General features: G+C 47.6%; 5 protein-coding genes across 5 annotated transcripts; 3 read left to right on the top strand and 2 right to left on the bottom strand.

The window, feature by feature from the left end:
* Positions 1–2,149: 2,149 nt before the first annotated feature.
* F4822DRAFT_177290 (Ribokinase-like protein) lies at positions 2,150–3,794 on the bottom strand. The gene is made up of 5 exons (XM_051453364.1): positions 3,627–3,794; positions 3,154–3,550; positions 2,843–3,001; positions 2,619–2,680; positions 2,150–2,499 (listed from the first exon to the last, which is right to left on the bottom strand). Exons 1-5 carry the CDS (start codon positions 3,674–3,676, stop codon positions 2,262–2,264), a joined length of 906 nt encoding a protein of 301 aa, XP_051316973.1. The 5' UTR covers positions 3,677–3,794; the 3' UTR covers positions 2,150–2,261.
* A 1,512-nt stretch (positions 3,795–5,306) lies between these two features.
* On the top strand, positions 5,307–6,228 carry F4822DRAFT_395912 (uncharacterized protein). The gene has a single exon (XM_051457474.1). The coding sequence runs from the start codon at positions 5,669–5,671 to the stop codon at positions 5,843–5,845; it is 177 nt and encodes a 58-aa protein (XP_051316972.1). The 5' UTR covers positions 5,307–5,668; the 3' UTR covers positions 5,846–6,228.
* F4822DRAFT_427048 (uncharacterized protein) lies at positions 6,092–6,799 on the top strand (the record flags this gene model as incomplete). The annotated part of the gene is made up of 1 exon (XM_051460669.1): positions 6,092–6,799. The coding sequence occupies one exon, from the start codon at positions 6,092–6,094 to the stop codon at positions 6,797–6,799; it is 708 nt and encodes a 235-aa protein (XP_051316971.1).
* Positions 6,800–7,277: 478 nt separating this feature from the next.
* Positions 7,278–9,548, bottom strand: F4822DRAFT_395910 (cation efflux family-domain-containing protein). Its single transcript, XM_051457473.1, has one exon. The coding sequence runs from the start codon at positions 9,210–9,212 to the stop codon at positions 7,704–7,706; it is 1,509 nt and encodes a 502-aa protein (XP_051316970.1). The 5' UTR covers positions 9,213–9,548; the 3' UTR covers positions 7,278–7,703.
* Positions 9,549–9,841: 293 nt separating this feature from the next.
* F4822DRAFT_395907 (uncharacterized protein) lies at positions 9,842–11,520 on the top strand. The gene has a single exon (XM_051457472.1). It carries the CDS (start codon positions 10,144–10,146, stop codon positions 11,179–11,181), a length of 1,038 nt encoding a protein of 345 aa, XP_051316969.1. The 5' UTR covers positions 9,842–10,143; the 3' UTR covers positions 11,182–11,520.
* The last annotated feature ends 439 nt before the right edge of the window (positions 11,521–11,959 follow it).

Below are 11,959 nucleotides of genomic sequence, written 5' to 3'. Positions count from 1 at the left end.
GTACGTGCTGACATGGAACCCATCGAATGACTTGTGACCCCGGATATTATACTATACTTGTATACAGCAATATCAAACTACACTAGACAAAGTGGTTGCGTCATGACTATCGTTGTCCAAGGAGGCTAGCCAATACCCATGGCGGCTGCCTATCCTCCGGAGCACTCCCTACCTCTACCTCCATGCCTCCATGTAGGGTCCAGTGCTGCTTGTAGCTCGCTGTACATTGCAATATCATAGTTACGTATTAGGTAGGTAGTGTGGAAACAGGAGTGCAACCCATCCCACATTCATCCATCCAACTCATCGAAGAACTTCACATGGAGACGCCGGTTTTAGATGAGGCACGTAGATTTTAGGGAGGAATCTTCGGTACTAAACATGATAGGCTACTCAAACCCAACCGGGACAGCAACTGTTCGACTGACCACTCATTGCCCTAGCCTACCTTACATATGTACCTGTGCAATTTGTATCGATGCGGCTTCTCAACATCCGCAAGGAAATGCGCAATATGCAACTCTAGAAAAACAGCCACTGGCGGGCAGAGCCTATTCTAGCTTGATTTTCCATTAGGGGGTTGTTCATCAAGAAGGAAAGGATCTTGGTCGTGGACTTAGTGGCCCGTGAGCCGGTTATGAATGAGTTTGTTCGTGTCAGTGTCAGCTCTGCAACAAGCCAATCCCACGTCGGAAATTCGCTCGATACGACTCATCGTGCCATCATATTTGCCCAATTCATGAACGATTTACGGCGGTCCAGACTTTGGGAGTACGGGAAAGCGGCTCCGGCGTCCACAAGGGCATATTTTTCCTTCGCGCGCATGGATGCCGAAGAAGGGGTGAGGGTGGATGCGACAGATCTAACACTTATATGTATAACGCACAAACCTGAATAATCGTAATCGTGTGTGTAGGTGTGGGTACCTTTAGGTAGGTAGGAATACGTAAATGGATGTGCTACCGATATAGTAGCAAGGCGTTACAGTGGAAAAGGACCAATAATCGTCCCTGTCCCGTCTAATGTTACTATTATTTACACAGAACCCGCTCAACGGACTTAGACTGTTACTCGTTGCCAGGACCATCCTTTCCCCATTCTCCCCTTTTTTTTATTCCCCTACACTACCTGTTACCAATACCAGAGGAAGAAAAAACACAACCCCATCCAGCCCATCTCACACACCATTGATCCACAGTTTCACCGCTCATTGCACCTTATTACTTACTAGCATTTAATTCGAGGATTCCTTTGCAGAACGATCGTCTCCCCCAGTCTCGGCCGGTCTTTTCACCTTCCCTTCTCCACGTCTAAGCCGAACCGGACAGGAGGACAGGATAGGATAGTACAGGACATACATCGGCCTTCCTTTAACAATATAATATACAGTACGTACTATGGTAATGTAATAATAATAACGCCGCTCTTGTTCAATCCAAGGGATGGGGTCCCTTCCCACCATCTCCACCCCCCGGATATGGGATAATGGTCCATTACGAGTCATCGACCCATGCAAGCCCTTTAATGGATTGGTTTCTTGCTTTGCGTCCGAACTATGCAAACTTGCACACTTAAATGTTTCTAAAACCTATCGTGTTCGGTAGACCCATTCCCAGGATAGGACGCCCGAGGGTAATAAATCTCGTGTGTCTAAGTTGGCACAAGGCGAGTCCGGGGAGAAGGAATTAAAATAATATTTTATTAAAAAAAGGAAAATAAGAAAGAAAAAATAAAAAAATAGTACCTTGTCACACGACCACGGCTCGCTCCTCTCGCTCGTTTCTCTTCTCGCTAGTCACATCTCATAACCGATCATCCCGTCCGAGTTTCATCAAGACGCCGCCACTCCTAAGCGCTACGCTTTCAACACCTGGGTCCCAACACCGTCGAATCCATCCCGTTGCACCTTGCACGTAGCAAGCTGCACAGCAAACTGGACTTTTTCCTCGGTATTCCAATCGTCGCGGTGGCACAACAGCCCGAATAGAATCCCGGCGATGAAGGTGTCTACATTATCGAAGACATGTTTGTTAACCATCTAACACTATTATTCATAATTTCCAAGGTTCGCGCGAAGAAAAAAAAAAATGAAAAATTTACTTCATATTCGGAGTGAAATTGAAGATCATCGAAAAACTAGGGAGTAGAAATGAAAATATGACACGTACCACCTGCTCCCACGGTGCTAACCACAGGGATATATTTTCGTTAGCCTAACGAGTTCCTTGATTACTTACGTTCCAATAACATCAAGGAGGAAATCAATCGAAACTAGCGATGATGATACTTAGACAAAAGAAACCCGGTTCAGAGCTGCTGGTACTACTGCAGGAGACGACAGCAAAGTAGTATAGTAACAACGGCTCGGCCAGCGGTCTAACATACTCCACTACGGAAATGGTTTGTCCAGGCAAGGTAGCCGGGCAAGACACGGCCTTCTGGCTGGGAAGTGATAGACACGATGCACCGTCCGCACCCCACGTACACAAGAGGAGAGACCTGCAAGAGAGAAACATAAGAAAGATTATATCAGCGCACCGCTTTCCCTTTTGTGCTGCAGCAACTTATTTTTTTTTCTCGTTTAGCGACTCGACTGGGGGGGATCCAATGCAACTCACGCTTGCCGGGCCACGCCCGATTGGGCACTCAAGCATTTTCGAGCGTCCTCGTACCGCTTACTCTGGGGATCCGGGTTGTTAATCGTCAACTCATTTTACTCTCAAGAAAAAAAAACTTCCCAGGAAAACGAAACTAAGGTATGTACGTATGTGCACTCTACAGCCGGCCTCGCATGAGCAAGGGGGAGAAAGGGAAAGGAATAATAAAAAATGATTTGACTCACTTCAGCCCAGCTCCGCGAATAGAAAACAACGTCCGCTTCAGCCGCCAGATCTTCTAATCCCTCTCGGCCCGGTTTTTCGACCTCGACGCTGACTTTGGTGCTGGGGAAAGTTTGCCTCAGATACCGAATGCACTGCAACGTCGTCTCAGGAATCCGTCCCTGTGCATGTCATGTCTTGGGGTAAGTTAAAGTCTAGATCGGTGCATCTTCCTATAGTAGTAGTTCACGATGCCCCAAAATGGGGTGACTGGATAGATGGATGGATGGATGGGAGGGGTTGGTTGGATAGTAGACAAAGAAAGCTTGCGTACCTCAAAGTGGAACCACGCTTCGTCGCCGACCTCGTTGGCAGCGGCGATGAATTCGTCGATCGTCATCTCAGGTAGGGCGTTGTAGTTGACGAGGGTGCGACTCCCGGTGGCTTCGCTGCGTAGGATATAGCTACTCGCGGGATCCCTGTGATCCGCGCGGAAGATGCATCTTGCGAAGTCGACGAGGCTACCCGACCCAAACGAATCTATTATGGTTCTCGTCGCGGGTGCGTCGGCACTAGGTAAACAAGATATCAAGTAGGGTTTGACATCATGACCGTCCTGCTCCCTCAGGAGCTGCTGGAGCACCTCGAGTGTGTTAGGACAATTGCCACCACGACGAACTTGTAGATTGGTTGCACGTAATTTCGAATCCTCGCCCGGGTAGTGAGGTATACTACATACGGATGTTCGTGCGTGAGATGGGGATCTGAGTCAGGTCATGCTTATTATGCAACGAGGGGAAGACTCACTCGAGGATGGTATCAAGATAGCAAGCTCCGACACAAACGAGTTTCTTCATGTTCGTTGATGGTGATGCTGTGCCACGTTATCCAGGGCGCAATTCCAACACATACGATACGATATTGATTCAACACAATCATACAATACAAGCTCGATTAGGTGAAGTATCCGAAGATGGAATTTACCACCTACATACGGCACATACATGTAGCTTACCACCCACACTAATGCCGTCACCGCGGGCTTTAGAGACAAACTCAGAGCTCTATCATGCATGTATCTATCTACTTTTTATCTATAGGATGAGATAATAGATACTTCTAAGTAATACATGCCTGTTAGATGAGCCACAAAGAGGAAAAAAATCAACGCCACTTTCCACTCCTCCATCATCTCCTCTTCTTCCACCAGAACCACTCATTGTCATCTGATTATACTTGAGTGAAACCAATTTCCTTTTCCGCAAGGTCAGATCATCAATGAAATGCACCACCATAAGATGAAATAAAATAATAAAATAAAATAGCTCGGGGTATCGTTTGACCGCTACTTAACCACCTACCTCATGTACAACAAATAAACGAAACTTTGGTTCAATTCCTTCCACAAATCCCTCCAAGTTCCACGAAAGAAAAAATCTACCTCATCGCTTACGGCACAAATTGGGAATGCGACCTGTCTGTCTTCCCAAGGTCAGGCCAGGTCAGGTCAGGTCAACTTGAACCGGCGGTGACTCGGCCAGTGGCGTCCGCGTCTGCGTACTGGTTACAAGGTATCGTTACAGCCTCCGTCATATCATAAGCCGACCCAAAAACAAGGCCCGAACGTGGTCGCATTGAACTGGCATTATTCTTGCGTTTTATTCTACCTGCTCTGGTCCTTTAATGGAATCGTAAACGAACCTCTCTGGTCGCAGGATGAGAAACCCAGGAGACACATAAGGAGTACAGAAGATCAAGTCTTCGGTTTCTTTTTGACGAGAAATTATAACGCATAGCCAATGTACCTTTGCGATTGATCAACCGTCAGCATTGTCTTAATCCATATTTTGCAGCCGATATTACTAAAACGGTCAAACTCTTGTCAACGAGGTCATCTCCGAAGTTCGATACTCCGTAACGCCAGCCTTCGGATGGTTTTCTTTCACAAGAGGCCAGTGTGAATACGGCTTAGAAAAAATGCCGCATAGGTAACACCAACGCCAATGGATCTGATTCGAACGTTCACGTACGGGTTACGCTTATACCTATGGACCTCGTTTCTTAATGGCACGAATCAATTCAACTACTCTGGCTATATTCGCAGTATGAGCCTAGAGATATCAGCAGCACGTCAGTAATAGGAACCGGGAAGCCCGATTTGGCTCACCTGCACGAAATCAGTACGACCATATTCTATATTGGAACTCCCCAAATGATAACCAAGATTAGCAAATTTGGTCTCTTGTATTGGGCTTTGCAATCGCCTACTATACGAGCCCATGGTTCTATTGTCTGGAGTGTCTTCCTCCCTAGGCCGCGAAAGATACCATAATACGCACGCATTGGTAATACTACTCGGGTGGCTTCGTACGGTTAGTTCTATCTCAAGTTGACTGTTTAGCATGAAATGGTGAGAGCGCTGTTAAAGGTAGGAGCAACATGGGCCACATAGGAGGTAGACTCAAATCCAAGTTTTAGTTGAATTGTAAAGAGGCGGTAGGTCTGCTCGTGAGGTAAGATCAAACGGCCGGTTCGGTCAATGTATGCAAGAACGACGAAGACGAAGGAAGGACAGTCCCAGAGTCAAGAAAACCTATCTTCTTTCCAACTCCTCTTAAATCATTACGCCATGTATAATACACGAACAGCCTTAATTCACATAACATTCTCATCAAATTCCCTCTACTGCTAGTTGCCTAGGTACACATCATAATCTATCCGGTTTCCCCCACTGTCCTATAACAATATACCAAGCACTATCGGTAAATTAGATTCTTCACTTACTGGCTCCTGTCTACTCTCGTATATATCGATACATAATCTCGGGCTGGAAAGAGAAGAACGCAGCGATGGCAAACACAAACTTAGCACCCCATACTCACCAAAACGCACACCCACCAAACCAGGCATCGGAACATGAAACATGTCCTATCTGCTACCTTGAATTCCCTTCTTCGGAGATGGTAACTCTTCCTTGCAACCATAAGTTCAGCCAGGCGTGCATCATCAAATGGACCCAACGCTAGAAACCTTGGTGCGCCGGAGAAAAACACATGCAATGCCCCATGTGCCGTGGTTCGCTTCTGTATCTATGCGGCGACGTCATTTCAAAATATCACTTACAGCCCGGCGTCCGGATTCTACCGCAAGAGCTCACTCAGAAATGCCCGCGGTATCATATCAGTCAACGTGAACATTCCGTCGACTCTTTTAGTCGACCACTCCATCCGGCTGCCGTGGAGAGCATACGCGTACATAACCTGCCAAGGGTCATGGACAGTCTCCTAAGAGGCGAATTTTGGGATAACGCCTCGGATACTTCAGAAATCCGCGGTGCATACGACAATGGCACCCTCGACGACGTGGTTCACTTCGTTTCGACCATCATACAGTCTCAAGAGCCCATCCCAGGAGATAATCCCGATGGAGAGGACCACAATGATGATACTACACATGATCCCGAAGAAACGGACGTTGCTGCAGATACAGGCGAAGAAGTTGTCGACTCGGATGACGACGAGTCGTGGTTCGTCGAGCGTCCGAAGCATCATAACTTCACCTTCCTACAATCATACTTCCGGATCGATCCCGATTCTATGCCCCAGATAAACCCTTATCTGGACCCGAAACTTGCCTTGGCTATACTTCTCGACCAACGACGTTGGGATGATGTACTATACGAACTACAGAGTTTCGAGAGACATATTCGGAGGTTTTGCGCATCAAACCCCAATACCCAAATTGCGATCAATGATGATTATTGGGGTCAAACATATTATAGAGCGAAGGCACTAATAAGACGGCACAAGAGATTCTTACGCCAGAATGAAGGCTTCATCGAGCTCAGTCATACGGCTATCGCGCGCCAGAATGGATGGCCGGCAAAGTTAGGCAGGTCGCTGGAAGAATATTGGAGAGCTCTCAATCATGGTGCCGTGGAATTAGTCCATGCGGAATTTCGAGCACAGGTGGAAGGTTAAGGATTACAGTTCTGTGGAATGTTATACGGAAGAGGGTATTCTTAAAGATTCGATGCTGTTGGTGCTGTTGTTGAAATAGAACGCATCATTCCTCGAAGAGATGCTTCAAACGAGCATACATAGCGAAATAATCGCGTTGTACTTCACGTACTTCGCTATTAGCGTATATACTTTGCTTCTTTGGTAGTTAGGATAATATACTACCTTACAGAAGTGAGATATTCTCATGTATATGCCGAGTGTGTTGTCCATCAAGGTTGAAAGACAAGACATCACCCTCCCCTCCTCTCTTATCCACGTGCTCTTATGGTACCTTCATGTGAAGACAATTATTCAACCAAGTACACATATGTATCTATGGTAAGCGCTTTAGGATTTCGTACCTAGAATGGGTGCTCTGCATACACTCACATTGACCCTGGGTTTTTGTATGAGAATGTCACCTAACCTAATATTGTATGCATAGGGGTGTATACTCCCTATGAACAGGTGGACTATAAACTTAGATTCGCTGCCCTTGAAATATCCTTCCTCTAGTACTTCACCGTTGCCCATCGTTTACAACAACAAACCTTCGACGTTAAAGTATCAATGTATGCTCACTTCATACCCTAAGCTCCCTGTTAGATATAAGAGAAATGCCGTATTTATATTTCTCCCCTCGTTTTGAAGTATTTAGTAAAGATATGTACAGTGTCTTCACCCCTTAAAGATATATACAAAAAGGGACCAAAATGTATACGTGGCGCCGGTTCTCCTCCCTCCCCCGATCTTGTCTCGTCTAAGTTTTGTTTTCGTCTTTGCCCGCCAACATGAATCTAGCAGACGCCAACACCAAACACCGCCGATGATATGATCCAGACCGACCGTAATGTACACACCCTCAATAAAAAAGCGCCGTTCATTAAAATCTGTTCGTCGTGCCCATCTGCAGACTAACTTCCCACCGCAAACTCCCTCCTTTTCCATACCCCTCGCCAAGACGATTCTGCACAAGATTCTGTATACGTGCACGCAGTCGACATAACGTCGCATCGTCACAACCTCTAGCTACCGAGAGCTTGAGATTAGCCATGCAGAGGCCATAATGCACTTGCCAGAACTGTGCCTCCTCGACCCTCTCCACACTTGGTTCAGCCTCGATCTCGCGTACCACATCCGCGACTCCGATATCCTTATTCTTGCCCGGACTACCTGAGCCGGAACGACCGCCATAGCTCATGAGTAGCATGAGACCTTGGGCTATAGCCAGTCGGAGACCAAGCGCGAACATAGCAATAGCGACGAGTCCGCAGACCGCGCTGTCGAGGAGACCGTCGACCGGGATCGCGAGGAGCGGGAGGAGTACCATGAGCGCGGAGGTAGATAATGTGAGGAAGTGGAACGGGTTCGACAGGACACTGGGTAGACTAGCAAGATAACTGACGCGCATGACCTTACTAATCCTCGCATGATTCCTCAACCCATACGCACTCACCAACGTCGCCACAATAGCCGCCAGACTCGCCATATCCAGGCCTCCAGGCGACACTCTCGGACCCTCCTCCTCATGTGGATCGGGGTGATGCGGAGCATGTCCACCTTTACCCTCAAGCACATGTTTCAAGTTATGACTGACGAGGTCGAAACCGCCGAAGATTAAGAAAATGCTAAGCGCGAAACCGGCGAGGACTTCGGCGCGTTCGAGGCCGAAGGGATGGCGGATGCTGCTTCGTTTCCATACTTCGAAGTTCCCGAATACGTCGACGGCTACGCAGATTAGTGCGGACCCGACGTCGAAGAATACTAGGTGGGAGAGGGCTGTCATGGCTAGGGACCCGTGGGCGGAGAGGAATACGGATATGGCGATGAAGAGGTGGCATGTACACCAGTATAACCGTCGTCGTTGGTCTTTTGACATTGACTTCCATGCTTCCCTTACTGTGGGTATGGGCAGATCGCGAGGTAAGGCGAGGGGTGGTCGTGGAGGTGGTTCTTGGAATATCTGGTGCTGGGCGCTGATGCTCGAGTGTTTGTACTTGTGACCGCGACGTTGACCGACGTTGGGTTTGACGGGGGAGGTAGATATTATCTGAGTCTGGAAATTGAAGGGATTCGGGGCGGCGCCGCCATTGGACGAGCCAGGGATATCGATTGGTGATGCATTCTCGTTGAGACCGCCTGAGCTAGAGGCCATGTTGGGACTTAGAAAGAAGTCGTTGTTCTGGAAAGTTGGAGCTACAGGGGACAAGCGATTGGGATCGTAGAAAGCGTCGCGATTGGGTGTGAGTAGGCTATTACCCTCGTAGGATGAATAATTAGTATCGCTCCGACCGTCTTCGTCACCGTCGAAGTCGTAATCGTGATCGTCGGGTGTTTGGATAGTAGGAGCGACGATAGATATTGGAGGTGGTGGACGGCTGCTAGGAGCCATCCCCGACCAATTCGACGCTTATCCCGATTTAGAAGGATAAATAAAATAGAACGGGGACCAAATGCTTTGTTACTTTGTTACTTTGTTACCCACGTCGGCAATGTATTCCCGTATAATAATTGGACACGCTGGAGTGTCGACCTCATCTCGGTTCCATATGTAGGTACAGATTAGATAGATAGAGATGGGTCTGGGTCTGGAATTGTTTCGTTTCGTTTCTCCTGTCTCAAAAAGATCGGAGCTGATGTGTGTGTGTGTGTGTGTGCTTCTTCCCGTTTCGGGAGTCGTATGCAGTTAGTGGTTTAATATCCAAAATGGAAATCGGGAATGTGGAGGATAAATTGAGTTGGTTCAGTTGGTTCAATCGCTGTTGACGTCGCATGAATTGACTTTGCCTAGCGGATAAGATGCGCTAAAGTTTCTTAGCTATATACATTTACTCTACTTCCTTTACCCCTACGTATGCCCCAGACTATAGGTAGTTTCACGTACCGAAGAAAGTGCACAAACCACATCGCTATTTCATTGGCGTGTTTTGGAGTTGGCCAGCAAGCTTAATTCTCTGCGGAAGGCACCGAGGGGCTTGTCGGATACGCCAAAAAGAGCCGCTACACACGCTATCCTTCCATTGACAACTTCCAGGTACATTACCTACACCAAAATATCGAGAATCCACGACTTTCACTTTACGATTTTCCACCACCTTCGTTCAATTCCCAGCATATTACAAATCCGGAGGGAAACTTAACACATTGAAAGCGGGGGTTTCCCCTTCTTTTGCCTTTTAGCGAAGAAGACGTCAATTCGCATGTGTAATGAAAATCAACGGTCGCTTAATTTCAATGGATCTTCTTACTCGATAAGACACGATGGGAAACGTAACGACACTCCCCCGATTTGAAGGACAGCGAAGCCCGAAATCCGATAAACAATGGAGAACGTACCTCCAATCCAAACACAAAGCCAAGCAGCTAATACGCCATCACCGGATATAACGGCAGGGGGCCGCAAAAGAAGTGGTTCTGGAGGTAGCATATTGTCTAAGTTTCCTTTCTTGCGCACTTCCGATAGCAAAGCGAGCCTAAACGAATCGCGACATGCAGATGCAAATCAAGATCCTTCGAGTCGACCGCCTCGAGCACTCGCCGCTATTTCCCAACAACAGAAGACTAGGAAGCGAAAGGGGTCGTTGCGGAAAGTTGCCCTCCTGGGCCGGGGCGCGGCACGAGAGAGGCGGGAGATGAAGCCTCTAGCTATTGATACGTCCGTAGCTTTACAACCTGCCGTCGATCCGGTAACGACTCCTAAGCCGCAACCGATGGCGGCCGACGAGGGCTATGGCCTGGGGATCTCGGACGTAACCCCCCGACCCTCTATGGATGGTTATGCTAGGAGAGATGCTGCCCCGGTTTCGTCATTGCAGGCCTTCGAGAGCGAGTCGCAAATGACGAGTCCGACGATCTCATATACATCTACAACGGACGAGGAGGATGCTCTTTCATTACCTATCCGAGCTCCCTCTCCCCTTCGTCCCGAGCTCTCTTCATTATCCTCCGGCTCGGATTCTTACTTCCCGAATCGTGGATCAAATGGCTCTATACAGCGGCGACGTTCGGTCAAACATGCCAAGTCGCCGCTATCACTCCAGGGCTTGACAGCTAGCCCACTTCCCGCGGCGCACGAGGATCACGACTACAGCGAGACTGAGTGGTGGGGATGGGTTGTTCTAACAGTAACGTGGTTCGTGTTCGTAATAGGAATGGGATCCTGTCTAAATGTCTGGAGCTGGGCCTGGGATGTAGGAACGACGCCGTATGCACCCCCGGAGCTCGAGGATGACCCGACATTACCGATAATCGGGTATTACCCAGCATTGATTATATTGACCTGTATTATGGCCTGGGTCTGGGTTGTTGTGGCCTGGGTCGGTATGAAGTACTTTAAGCATGCGAAAATTAGCAGCGATTGAGCGACATAGCCGGGGTTTAGAAACCCTTTTGGCCTTTTGGTTAATAATATGAAGTGAATAACCAAATAAATAAACTGAGGACAGCTTCGGGCGTCCAGTATTACTTAAGCTTAGCATTGTTATGAGGAATGATAATCTAGCTTATGCCCTCGGTTTGATATTAATTATTAGCATCACCGGACTAATACAGCAAAGAGCGCTAATAATCTCAATGTAGTTAAAGCAACCAAGCTCTAGAGATTAGGGTTTCTACTATTCTTGGATGATTCCACTCTCGATCTACTCATGCCATAGAACACGCCTCTGCCTCAACGCACCAGTACTAAACTGAGTATGAAGAGAAGAAATGCAGTGGGTATGATATATCACAACATAATTTCAACTATACGCATGAGTATTTTGATACTGGGATATCAGGTGGGTTACTTTGCAATTACTGATCTATATGCAAACTGAGCCCGACATATGTCTCCTTGTTCAAAAGTTCTGCCCTAGGTACACTTAAGACATGACTTACCAATATCTGAGTTGCTATCTTCCCAACACGAAGCTGATAGTTTATCTATAAGATACTCAATATAACCTAGTTTAGAAGACGTCATGCTTTGATTAATCAACTGAAAGGCGCCAGCATGAAGACTTCAGCTAACTAATATCACAATCTCTTATGCGCCTCGTGGTCATCACTAGGGATGACGAAGGGCAGCCCTGCAACGGGATTACTACTAGGTGCAGTAGTCTACCTAGGTAGTTAAGGGGGGCTACTAGGTATTGAGCA

The sequence above is a fragment of the Hypoxylon trugodes genome (genome assembly GCF_022578975.1).
Source record: "Hypoxylon trugodes strain CBS 135444 unplaced genomic scaffold F4822scaffold_3, whole genome shotgun sequence".
NCBI classification, from domain to species: Eukaryota; Fungi; Ascomycota; class Sordariomycetes; order Xylariales; family Hypoxylaceae; genus Hypoxylon; species Hypoxylon trugodes.
Note: the sequence above shows the minus strand (reverse complement) of the source record. Positions and strands in the feature narration are given on the sequence as shown.